General features: G+C 44.0%; 1 protein-coding gene across 1 annotated transcript in view; it reads left to right on the top strand.

Moving 5' to 3' along the window:
• The first annotated feature begins 2,913 nt into the window (after window positions 1–2,913).
• The window catches only part of HNRNPLL (heterogeneous nuclear ribonucleoprotein L like), a 29,003-nt gene continuing 18,324 nt past the window's right edge, over window positions 2,914–13,592 (top strand). The window contains exons 1-3 of the mRNA XM_054196193.1: window positions 2,914–3,240; window positions 11,302–11,420; window positions 12,427–12,664. Of these exons, the coding sequence (XP_054052168.1) occupies window positions 3,049–3,240; window positions 11,302–11,420; window positions 12,427–12,664 (549 nt within the window). The 5' untranslated portion in view covers window positions 2,914–3,048. The remainder of the gene's footprint in view (window positions 3,241–11,301; window positions 11,421–12,426; window positions 12,665–13,592) is intronic.

Raw genomic sequence — 13,592 nt, forward strand, 5'->3', positions numbered from 1 at the left:
ATCTCCACTGTGGGATAATTAAATACTGCATTAAGTCAGCAAAGCAGGGTCCGCTACCGAGTGACATTGGAGTCCATATGCTGCACAGAAGCATGCTGAAACTTTTCTGTTTCTTGGAATACTCAGTAAATAAGAATTTGGTCAAACAGCAAGTCATTTCCTCATTTTCAGAAAAGTAATTTTAAATACATGGGAGGGGGAAGAACATTTAATTATTGCAGGAAATCTAATTATTGCAGCATTTCAGTGCCATTTTCTGACCATAACTCTGGTATGTTCTGTGATTTCTCAGGCTGTTATTTTTTGCAACAGTATGGTGTAAACGTCTGCTAAAATCCCAGAGCTCTAGCACATAAAACTAATTTACTGGAAACTTCATCTGGCAAGTAAGCATTTATGTCCATAGCAGAAATATTGGGAGAGTATTTAGAAATAAATCAAGTGCCAAGAAAAGTAAGTTTAATGTTCACAGACGGCACGTTCCTCATTGACTATTTGAACCTACAACAGATGTACGTACAGGCCTGTGGACGGTATGCTCTCAAAGTTGTAATGAATTTTTATTAAAAATAGGCACGAGAAATACTGAAAGAAAAACATACATTAAGAAACAAAGACCAAAGAGAAAACAAGAAGGCGAGAAACACAGCAAGTTAAGTTGAATCAAATGTATGTGTTTGTAGATAAGATAATTAGATGAGCTACCTAAGAGATGTGGATTCAGATCATGTCAGGCAGAAAGGGAAACTGAATCTCCTCCCACTTCTTGGAGGAGTGCCTTTACCACTGGGTTTCAGGATAGCAGAAAATGTTTAAATAGCAAACCATTTGCTTTCTTTTCTAGCTTACAAGTACCATTTCAGGTTGAACAACATGTTTTGTTTGATACAAGTGCGGAGTTTTGGGGTTCTACACCCCCCCAAAAAAAAAAAAAACCCAAGAAGAAAAGAATAACATTTATTTTGGCTGTCTGTTGAATTACTTCCCTCCCTCTTATTTAGCTGCTCAACCGAAAAAGCAATTACTTGCACAATCCTATATATCCATTCTCCATTGACCTACTTTCAGCAGGGTTCCACTCCACGTCCACCTGGGTTTGGCAGCCACAGCAGCAGAAACTAATTCGGCTAGAAAGTCCTGTAAACCACTTATAACATTGGAAGTCTTCCTTCTGTGCCTCCATCCATGAGGAAGCCTTCTCCTGGACAAACTGGCAAGGTACAGATTGGATGTGTGGTCTGCAAGATGGGTTGAAAATTGGCTAACAGGATGCACTCAGAGGGTGGCGATCAATGTTTTTTACTCAGGCTGGCAGGCTGTCACAAGCGGGGTCCCCCAGGGATGGACGCTGTTCATCTTCACAAATCATCTGGATGATGGGATTGAAAGCACCTTCACGACATTTGCTGATGACACATGGGAGGTGGTGAGGTGGACACATGGGAAGGGAGAGCTATCACACAGAGAGACCCGAACAGGCTGGAAGACTGAGGCAGGAAGAACAGTATAAAGTTTAACAAAGAAAGTGGAAAGTTCTGCCTGTGGGGTGCAATAAACAAAGAGTCCAGTGCAGGCTGGGACCTGTGTGGCTGGGAAGCAGCCTCGCTGAAAGGGTCCTGGTGGAAAGCAAACTGAACATGAATCAGCAGTGCACTGCTGCAGCAACGAAGGCAGGTCAGATCCTGGGCTGCATCCACAGGGGTGTTACTAGCAGGGATGGAGACAGGATCATCCCATCACCCAGTGCTTGTCAGCCCACACGTGGAGTACTGTGTCCGGTTCTGGTCCCCACATTTCAAGCAAAACATGGACAATCTGGAGAGGGTCCAGAGGAGGGACAAAGACAATCAAAGGTTGCCCTGCCCTATGAGGAAAGACTGAAGGAGTAAGGTCTTATCTCTCCGGAGGACAGAAGGCTCGGGGGGGCCTCATCACAGTGTTCCAGTACTTACAGTGGCTACAAAGAGAGCAGCGGCTCTCTCTTCAGGGACCTACACGGAGATGACGAGGGGCAACAAGAATTTTTTTTACAGTGAGAACAACCAATCCCTGGAACACAGGAACGTGGTAGGGTCCCCATCACAGGAGGTTTTTCAAGATGCGACTGGAGAGGGTGCTGGATAATCACAGAATCATAGAATGGTTTGGGTCAGAAAGGACCTTAAAGATCATCTAATTCTAACCCATCTCATCTAGGCTCCCTCCCACGGAAGGCTGGACCGGATGATCTTTCCAGCTCCCTTCCAGCCTGGGTCGTTCAATGTTTCTATGATTCCACACGGACAGGCATGGGCTCCAGGAGACACCTTCAGCATCGCCTCCCTGAAGAAGGAACCCTGAGCAGACCCAACTCCTGTTTGTCACCCCCACCGGCCCACAGGAGCCGGCACACCAGCTCCCCGTGCCGGGGGCTGAGGGCGAGGCCCGCGCTAACGCCTGCCTCAGGAGGCGCCTTGGGTGAGGCCTCACGGCCCCCCGACGGCTCGGCGACCTCCGCCGCTCACAGATGTCAGGCGGGACACGGCTCTCCGCGCCTCGCCGGCGGCGCCGGGAAGGAGACAAAGGCGGCGGGGCCTGGGGGACGGCGGTGACCGGGGAAGGGGCTGCGGGCGGGGGCGGGGGGGTGGGTGGCCGGGCCGGGCCCTCAGCGGCCCTTGGCATGGCCTCCCGCGAGCACGCGCCCGCGCCGGCCCTTCCGCCGCCCCTATCCGCGAGCCCGCAGACCTCGGCGCGCGAGAGAGGGGGCGGTGCCGAGGCGGCCTCGCGGCGCCGTGACGGGCGCACTCCCCGCCCAATCGCCGCGCCGGCGGCGCCCGATAGGCACGGCTGCCGGCCCATCGCCGCGCCGCCTTCGGCCCCTCCCCGAGCCGCAGCCAATCGCGGCGCCGGTGGCCGGCGGGGGGGCGGGACCCGCTCCCGGCGCGGGGAGGGGTGTGTGCGGGGGGACGGAGCGCAGAGCATCGCTCGGGTTAGCCGCGCCGGGCTCCATCCCCACTCCCGCACCGCCTCCCCCGCCGGTAGCCGGGCTGTCCCTTCCCTCTGGCGGCCATGTCGTCGCCGTCGTCTGGAGAGCGGTACGAGGAAGAAGAGGAGGAGGACGGCGCCTACGAGAGCCAGGCCAAGCGGCTGAAGCCCAGCACCGCCGCCGAGGAAGGCGAGATCGAGTATAGCGGCGCGGAGGAGAGCGAGAGCCGGCGGGACAAGCCCCCCGCGCCGCGCGGAGGGGGCTTCTCGGGCGGGGTGAGGGACGCGGGAACCGGCGGGGCGGGGGCGCCTTCCCTCAGGGGGCTGGCGGCGCGGGGGGGGTGTGGAGAACGACACTGCGGGGCGAGGCTCGGGACACCCCCCCCTCCCCCGTTACCGGGGGTCGCTCCCCGCGGAGTGGCGGAAGGTGGGACCCCCACCCGCGGCCTTCCCGGGCATGGAGGCGCTTCCGGTGGGGGGGGGGGGTGGGGTGTTCTCCCGCCCCGTGGTCGGGGGGCGGGAATGGCGAGGGGCCAGGCTGGGGCCTGTCCTTCCCTCCCTCCTCCCCGCGGCGGCTAACCCGCTGCTCGCCGCAGTTGCCGGGGGAAAGGGCCCGAGCTCCGGTCCCGCTGGATAGGCGCGACTCGGGCTCGGCGGTCCCGAGGTCGCCCCTGCTCCCCGGGCAGCTCTTTCCTCGTCTGTGGCGATGTTGCCGTTGCGAGTCCTGTGCTTGCCCCGTGGCTGCTGGGTGTAGCTATAGAAACGCCGAGCGGGGGAAGAAAGCCGGGGAGAGGGTTTCTCCCATCCTTCTGGCTTACCTTTGTGGCTGGCAGCGTGCAGCAATAAGGCCGGTCGTAAATGATTGCCTCCTTTCTAAATTCGCCTATATTCCTACTTTCGCCTTCCCCCGTGAACAATGCTAATAAGCGTGCTGGTCCACTAAATTCTTTTGCTACGGACCTTTCATTCTTCGTGAATTTGTATCTGAAGTATCAAGGTGGTCCTCCACCCGTAAATTTGGGCTAACAGTACTTTTGTGTCTAGTGCTTGATTTCTTAGCTAACTAATTGTCCAGCTGATTGCAACTGTTTTTCTTCTCGATGGCTCGTTCTGTTTCTTACTTAAAAAAGCCAAGATCAAGAAAACATTGATTTAATGGCAGACGTTGAAATTCAGAATGCCTCTGTTTCATGATTTATTAAAATGAATGTGCTTATCACTGGGATAAGTGAACGAGGGAGCATTTGCTGTTACCATCTCTCCATCGGTTAAACCTCTTGATGCAGAGGGTACCTGCTAAATTAGTACAAAAGTTCTCCAATAAACTGCAACAAAGACAGATGTCTGGAGAGAACCACTTTAATTCTATAGTTTCTCGTGAGAGAGCATCATCTCTGTTGCAGTCAAGGGCTAGCAATGTGCTCTGTCTTAAAGGCCAGTTCTGAATGAAACCCATATGCTTGCTTAAGTTATCTTGAAATTTTGTCATGTACGAGAGAGCTGGACATCATGCAGTGTTATGAGTAGGAACAAGATACTGCTCTTGCCTTTCTTCTTTTCTGCAGTATTTTATGAAGTACAGCTAGTTCTTACTCTTTTCTTTTTTTTTTTTTCTTTCATTCTGGCTTCTGGCTGATTTTATTCATGTTAACCTCAGTATCTCAGTTTATCCCAATGAGGGATGCCCTTTTAGGTAACGAGAGCATGAAGCATGTCTGTAACTTTACATTTTGGATTTCAAGAATGGCATGTGCTGAGTCTTGTGAGTAAAGAAACTGAAACAAATGTGTAGGAAGTCAAGAACATGAGGATTTTTAGGCAGTTTGTCAGTTGCAGTGTGCCTCAAGGAGGTGCCTGGTCACTGACTCCGATTTATTGGCAAAGCTGGTCTGCTCTTGGAGAGACAGAAGTTGTCCTGATAAGAGGGAACAAACTGGTTTCTTACGAATAAGCTATAACATCAAGTGGATATGTGAAAAATGAATGACAGAGCACTTTTGTTAGTAACTTTATGTGGGGCTTTTAGTAGCAAAATGCCAGCATCTATTCATTAGAGTTAGTTAATGTGAATTTTAATTTTTGTCTCTAATAGATTTAAAAAAACATGCAGGGAACTTATTTATTCTGTGTCGTATCTTACTCATTTCTTTCCAGGGAAATGTTCTTAGCTTATAAAAGTTGTGTGTCGTTCAGGGCGAAGGCATATAAGATGAAGGTAGGGTGAGAGGAGGCAAGAAGGTGGAAGTATTCTGCGTTGCTCAGAAGAGAGCAGAAAATTAGTAAGTGAAGATGAAGTAGGAGGAACTACAGGGAATGGGGAATTAGAGAAATGGGGAAATGGATGACTGGGGTAAAAAGAGTGGTAGAAGTCTGGTAGCCTCACTGGTTCTTTTTTAGTAACATGTGTCTTAGAATACGGGTGAACTGTACACTCATATGGATCATATGCTCTTTTTGTATAAAAGCCTTTTGTGGTAGGACCCCATGAGCAGGTTGGTGGGGTCTCCCTGCTGTGCTATATTTATTATTGTGGCATTTTCCAGTTCCTCTGGGATTGTTTCATTGAGTTGAATAAGCCCTTCATGCCTCTCAGTTTTGGGTGCTTTTTTCAAATGTTTGCTTAGAAGTCTGTATGCGAGACCCAGATGGAGAAACCCAAAATTTATTTTGCTCTTCCTTTTCCTCTGTTTCCTATTTGTGTGGACACTCCTTATAGCCCAGAGGTGTACCCTCTTCCTTGTGGCTCGTCTCAAGGCAGAGGACCGTGGAGAGCCAGGAACAGACCAGAACAGTTGACTGGGGAGAAGTAAGAAGTGATCTTGCAGAAGTATGCTGTAGGCGAGAGTACGATACGGAAGAATGACTCTTACAGAGGCAATGTGAGTGGTGGTGAAGCCTTGGCAGAGGAGTCAGAATTGCGGTGTAGCAGAGGGTCAGGACACTGGGAGAATGTGGGTTAAGAGCTGCGATTGAGGGTGTTTGGAGGGCCTTTGGGTTCCATCCCCTCTCCCTCCCTTGAATTTCAGTTTCATTGATTAATGTTGTGTTTATACAACCTGTATTTTCTGTGGCATCTGTCTGCCTCACTATCTGTATGCCTCACCAGACATACCTATTCTTAAATATTTCTGTGAAGTCAGGAAGATCTGTTATCCCCGTTCTTACAGTTGGGCTGTCTAAATACACAAACGTATCTACAAGCTTCCACAAGGTAAGAATGGGATGTGAACTTGCAGCTTGTCGGCTACTCTGCTGTAACTTCTGATGCGCGGTGTTCTTTGTGGTAAATGAGAAGCAGCTCACTTCGCAACTCAATTACTTCATGTCTGTCACAGGCAGTTGTGGTAACAGTAGCTAGATGGCAGTGAGTTCAGATCTTGACCTACGTGGGTTGTTCATATATCCATTTCTTAAATGTAAGTACATTCTAGAAATCAGTTGTAGAGTGTAAATCATCCTCCCTCCTTTGTCCTCCATCTAAAAAAGTAACCGTCACGTTCAGGCTAGTTCTTCTTCCAGCACCTTGGGTTGAATCTCCTGAGGATGCTGTGTGTTGTGTAGAGTTTTGTTTTGCGGTGTTGTTTGTTTGTTTCTTTTTTTAAAGGGATATTCATATTGTGCTGAGCAGAGAGAAAAATGAATAGAGTATTTCAGTTGTACGGGGCCTATAATGATCATCTAGTCCAACCGCCTGAGCACTTCGGGGCAGGTTCAGAATTAGCAGAAGGGGCCAGAATGCAGGTATTCCGTTCTGTAGCAGTTACAGTCATTGAAAGGACACAGTGATAGAGAGTGCTAGGAAGTGGTATGCATTAAACAAGAAAAACGATACCCCAAACTTCACATCTGAAACAAAATTAGATTGCCAGGTAGCTTTCCAGAATATGGAGTGTGATTAACTTCAACCCCGTTCTCTTCCCTAGCCCTCAGTCCCCAAAACCAACCAAACAACAAATAAATACAGGCTATATGAAACTGGTATATTTTTCTACTGCCATGGAACTTTAACTTTGTCTTGTTTGCTTAGTTCTTCTGAGACACCATCTTACTTTACTGTGTACTGGAAATACCGTTGTCACTGCAAAGCTACAGGAATTCCAGGTGGCCTGGAGAGAGGCGTCTCCTGTACCTCTGTAGGGAAGAGACAGAACTGCTCAAGTCAGGCAGGTGCAATCAGCAGGGATGATGTACGACAGGGCAAACAGCTTTAAGTAATGCCACCATCGTGTAGTACAACTAGCGGTTGAAGAGTGCGCATGAAATGCTGCGTATCTGCTTATGAAAGCCTTTCCTCATCAGACCATCCTTAGTGGGGGAAAATGAAGGAGGAGTGCCATCCTTTTGCAGTAAGGAGAAAAAGAGATGGAGGAGGTAAGCAGAGAAACGGTGAAGGAGCAGATGGTCCAAAAAAGGTAGTAAAAACTAATAGAACTAAGGTGAACATACTGACTGGAAAGTTTCTGGAGAAAGGATAAGGGACACATTTGTGTGGAAACAGTTGGTGAAAAATTCTCTAATCAGGAATTGGTGAGCAAGAGAGACATCATCCTAGAGCCCATGGTGACCTTCCTTTTTGTAATGGCAGATCATAATTCATTAGCAAGAAACCAGTGATATATTTTAAAAGTTGTCTAGAACTATGTAGATCACCAAAGAATGGATGTTAAAATGCTACAGTTGTTCTTTGAAGCTGCTTCTGTTGCAGTCTTATGTATGTGAATTAACTTGTTTGTGCTTCATCTGCTTGGTTATGTTGACACTTTCCGTTGTGCCTCTGCTGTCTACAAAGCTCGCTTTCAATGTTAAGCATCTTAATGTTCCTAGTTTCTTTCTTGAGGGAAACCTTTTCTGTCCTTGTTACTGGTCTTGAGCCCTTAGAAAGGAAGTCTGTTTCCATTATCTATTTAGTACTTGCATTTTCTGTCCAGCTAATGATTCTTCAAGAAATTGTTACTGAGCTTTCAAAAACCCTTAAGTCATATATGTTAATGGGTACAGCAGTAACGTTAACTAATCTGTTCTCCTGACTTTCGTGGACCGCGAGTGTTGTGTTGGAGTTTTGCATGGCGCTTTTGTGCCATCGTGGGAGTTGGAGTTAGTGAAAGACTCATTTGTAAGCAGAGAAATACTGGGTGGTGGTGAATCTGTGTGTGAGCAGATGCTTTGTTGTAACCTTTGTCTGTGTGCCAACTGTAGCACATGTAGTTTTCAAGATACAGTGAACGTGAGATCTTGGTCAAAACCCTCTATTTTTCATCTCTGGGAAGAAATTATGGCAGCGGTTGGATGAGTTGTGTATGTTCTGACCTCGGCTGTGGAGATGCTTTACACTTACAAACACATTTGATTTTTCATGTGGTCTAGTTGTTTTATTTCTCCATCTTTTGGAGGAAATCAAGGATCATTCGAGATTTGCTCGATACAGCAGCTTGGTAGCAGCAAAATTTGTTAGATAATATGCACGTCTGCCCTTTGCGAAGACTTTTTTGCACTCAAACATATGCCTGTGGCACATGCTCGTGTCTTTCACCAATATGCTCTGAATGTTAGTTTGTGGCTTCCTGGCTCTGGACTGACTGTGCTCGGTTCTTGTGCTGCTGTTTACTGCTGCTCTTTAGAAACTATTTTGAGTAAAGCAGAGTCCCTCCGATTTGGCCATTTATAACGTCTAATGGTTTTATACGTATGAATTGGTTTCTGAAATGCTATGTAGATAAGGCTTTAATTTCATGGCAAGTGACTAAGATTTTTGTGTTGGGTTTTTTTTTTTTACTTACTTCCACGCTTCTGGAGCTTCTGTGCAAGTTACTGCAACAGCAGCAGTGTTATGACTTTTGATTGTTGCTAAATCTCCTATTCTCCAACACCCTACTACAGGATGCTTTCTATGTGGTGTTATGGGAGAAGGAAATTTGTCTTGGAGAGCCCAGTGTTGCTTTACCTAAAAAAGAAAGCAAAATTTATATTTGCTGATGGCTCTGGGAATAATTCTAGTTGCAGAAGTGCGGACACCTGTATATGTGTGTGTAAGTCGTGTATAATGGATTCGAAGATGCAAGTATAAAAGTCATAATTTTTTTAGACAGTTTGTACTATTAGATTTATATCTTCAGTAGGTGAGCTTAAAAGGACTGCTAATAAATAAAAATACAAAGGGGTCTGCATGACAAAGAAACGTGAACTGAAACTATAACAGAAGGCTGAACTGGGAAGGGGAGGGAGAGCGAGATATTATTCCATTATGATCCACTTTCTGCAAAGCTTGACTTGATGTATGCGGGTACTAATTAAGTCAGGTACCTCTTTGTAGTGGGTCTTTGCTTCAGTGAGAAAATCATTGCTTGTATTTGCCATTTGATTAGGCAGAAATATTTTTAGGTGAGGTTTCTTGAATGCATTAAAGAAAACAAAAGAAAATGCATACCCCGAGTGTTAACTGGGATCTTAATATAGTAACAAGTATGCAGGGCAATGAATTTAATGATTTAATAACTTCTGACTGTTCTGTAGACTGTAAATAAAGTAAAGGTGCCTGCTATCTTAACGCCTTAGAGGCTTTGCAGGAAAACCCGGTAATTATTGTTAGGTTTTTTTGAAGGTTTCCTTAGGTCCTTCTTTCAGCTTTGACGAGTGCGTATGCAGGTAAAGAACAGATAAGCTAAAAATAAAAACCTCTGTGCTGTGTAGTTCTGTTCCTTCTGCAACTGCCCAAGTATTTGCAGTTCAAAGTATTAACCTTTTATGACTACTTGGATCACTGCTACCACTGTAGACCTTAGCCGATTAATTCAGGATATATGTTATCTTATGCAAATATCACTAGTGGTGTTTTCCCACCATCGTCACTGCTGTTATTCAAAGAAATGTGTTGCCACTTAAAATGCTTTCATACTGCAAATGAATAAAATGTAAGTTAAGCTTAAAAAAATCGCACAGCAGATTGTTCTGATCTCTGATGAAGTCTGAGGGGCTGGCTTTTGGTTCAAACAGAATGGTCAAATCCTTGATTTAAAGAAAAAATACGTAATTGTTTTGGGAGAGCTGTGTACAGAACACAGGAATTAAACACGCAAGACTCAATTTGTAGTTATCTGGAATGTGTTTGGTTTTTTTTTTTTTCTCACTTGAATCTGTAGTTGAAACAGATAGGGAAGACAGGAATGTCTGTCGTAGTAGTAGCAATCATTGTGGTTACTTAATTACTAGAGCTGAATGCTCCTTTGTGTTGCAAATGAGAATCTCTCTAGTTCCAGCAGATACCATACTGGTACTTAGGAAAAAGTGAAAAATCAACAAGATTTGATCTGTTAGATCAAACACATAGATGTGGTTGCTAAATTTGAATACATCAACTTTACACTGCTGTTGCACGTATGAAATTTGGATGCTGGTAATTATTGTATATTTTAGTGTGCCCTTTATTATCTCTGATCTTTCTCTGTTTATCTCATTATTGGCTTATATCACTTCATTCTTTTTATTTTTACCCCCATGTCTTAGAATAGATAAGGTAAATCTCAGCCGTGCTTCAGGCTTTGTGTGGAAAGATGAGCAGATTCCAACCCGAATTCGTCAGTTGCACAGAACCAAGACTGTCTGAAGTCATAGCAGTAGCTCTGAAAAATGTTCATAGTGGGAATTCTGTGTGCTAACGTACGACGTCTGAATCTGTTCATGGTCGTCAGCCTTGGGGTGAAAAGTGAGAGCGTGCCCATATGGACAGAAATTGCAAGTTTTTTTAAAAACGTATATGAAGAGTGTTCAGAATTAGAAGGGAGGTTTGGTTTATTTCAAGTGTAGTACGAAGCTGGCATTTTCTCGCAAGGAGCTTTCTTCACAGCTCCTTGAGCATTAGAAAAAGAACCAATTTTCATTCAGTTTACTGATGGCCCTTGTTTGTTCTTGCTTTTTAATCCCCCCAGCCTGTCCCAAACAAATATTGGCATAATAAAACAGGAAATGTCAGAAATATTTTATCTATTGTGTATGTCCAAATATTTTATTTTTTTTATGCTTTTAACAAGTAGGGTGGAAGACCTCCTGCAATTCAACCAAGTGTTAAATAGGCTTATATATATATATATATATAAGAAAAATCTTGCCTGTGCAAACACTTTAATTAAATCTGCAAAGCATTTTATTTTAAGCAGACTTCAGCAACTGAACTTGGCAATCTATTTGGAAAGAAAAGTTAAATTATTTAAAATATGCTTGGATTGTACATTTAGATGGCTGCTTCTGGACCCAGTGTAGTGTCTGCCAAATATTTAATTTTACTTAATGATAGCAGTATTCCTTGTTCTGTGTTTGAATTTTAAAATGTCATTTCGTTGCTAGGATGCCGGGGGAAGTCATCACAAAGTCTCTGTTTCTCCTGTCGTCCATGTCCGAGGGCTGTGTGAATCCGTTGTGGAAGCAGATCTTGTGGAAGCTCTTGAAAAGTTTGGAACCATATGGTATGTCAAGCAGCATAAAGTCATGTCTCTGGACAAGTCGGGAGCGTTATTTAAAAGTCTCTTGGACCTCTTTAAATACATGATGGTAGCCATTTGAAAACTAGAACTTAGTTAATAATAAAGCATTAAGATTTTCTAGCTGTGTGAAGATTCTGCGTTTCTGTGAATGGCAAGTCCAGTCAGGCAGAGGTAGACTGTCTCCATGCCCTAGTGTCTGCTGTCAGCCTTCAGTAGCACAGCTAGACCTGGCCTTAATACGAGCTGGAGTTAAATCGAATTGCAGAGCAACACAAGGGTGGTTGACTTGATGTAAGTGAATATCCCAAAAATAAGGATGGGCCACAGAGCAGGTGATGCTTTTTCCTATGGGCGGAGTGCTTGTGATATGTAGGACCTTCAGAATGAGATGGTTATTCAGAGGAAGCCCCTGCAAAGGTCATAAAGCCTGAAGATTCCTCATCTGGGAACAAAATAGTAAAGGTAAATGGGGAGAGCTAGCTTCTTCTGAGGTTTGGGTGCTTCTCGAATAAACTTCTGTTTATTTCCTCTAAGGTAGTTTTGTGTCAAAAATAGTGTATTAAATTTCTTAGCAACAGCGAAGATGTTTAATGTATAAACTTTGAATGTGTTTTATAACTTGCATTTTCTTTGATCCTTTACCTCATAAATGGCTTTAGCAAGTTTTTTGAAACATGAATTGTAGTTCTAGTAAGTTTAGTAAATGATTGACTCTTTGTTGTATTGGTTGAATGTTTTTATCCATTAAACGTTTTCAGGAAAACAATTTATTACTTATTTATCTTACAGCTGCATTTCTTTGTTTTGTAGAAATGCTTTAGAAATGTGTTGACCAGGTTTGGGAAGCGCGAGCAGGGAGACCTACCTTCCCTTTATGTCCTTGTTAGGAATTGTTTGGAAAAAACATGTCATATATGACAGAGACGGGACTCTGGAGTTGTTTTGAGTAAGCGTATAGGAAAACTTACCGTAATGTTTCTGTCACCAGCTATGTCATGATGATGCCATTTAAGCGCCAGGCTCTGGTGGAGTTTGAAAATGTAGAAAGTGCGAAGAAATGTGTAACGTTTGCTGCAGATGAACCTGTATACATTGCTGGACAGCAAGCCTTTTTCAACTACTCAACAAGTAAGAGGATTACTCGACCAGGGAACACCGATGACCCATCTGGTGGAAATAAAGTTCTCCTCTTGTCAATTCAGAATCCCCTCTACCCAATTACAGTGGTATGTTTCTTCTTTTTTTTTTTTTAATTTTAATAAAATAATAAAAGGCAGGGAGCAGCAATTTCTGTTACGTTACTTCCATTGTGTACTATTTGTTAAAATTGTACGCTGTTAATTTGAGTCAGGAATTAAATTCACCTACCAAAGCTCTACATCATCTTCCCCTAAGTAACATGCATGTTCTGCAAGAAAGCTTTTTTTTGAGATGATTCAGTCTTGTTGTACAGATATTTTGCAATACATTTGAGCACTTCAGTGGTCAGGATTTTGAAATGTTTAAGTTGCTACATGCTTCTGAAATATTTCCAAATATGTTGCCACAACATTGAATGTCATTTAGCTTTCAGGCTCTGAGTGGCGTATGTTTGAATAACAAGTAATTTTTCCAGTAGGAGGGGTTACTTTATTGTACTCCTTCATTCTTATGTATTTCCTTTGTGGAAAGTTAAAACCTTCATCTGTTGATGATCACTCCAGTTTGATGGAATCTTCCTCAACTTTTATTTGGGCTGATACATTTTACTTTTCAGTATTTCAAGTCATACCACGTATACAGTTGCATCGTAATTTACTGCCATCTTTTTATGGCACATGTGCATATTTTTTTTAATGATACAGATATTTTTTGCTAATATTTAAGAATGCATGTTTTCTCATGCATTGACTGCTAATATTTTTCATAGAGATCTTATAGTACATGTTGAATTGCACAGAAATATTTCAGGAAAAATTTAAAAAGTCTGCTTAAAGTAGACTGGCAATACCATGATATAAGCAAGCATAAGTTACTCATTCTTAGGCATAACATATAGGATAGTATGGATCAGTCAAAGTCTTTGCGTTGTGTGGAACCGTGTAATTTAATGCAAGTATTAATATACAGCACATTGAGCAAAACTTATGTTCTGCCATATATTAAATTCTGAGG

Source organism: Rissa tridactyla, chromosome 3 (assembly GCF_028500815.1).
Source record: "Rissa tridactyla isolate bRisTri1 chromosome 3, bRisTri1.patW.cur.20221130, whole genome shotgun sequence".
Classification (NCBI taxonomy): domain Eukaryota; kingdom Metazoa; phylum Chordata; class Aves; order Charadriiformes; family Laridae; genus Rissa; species Rissa tridactyla.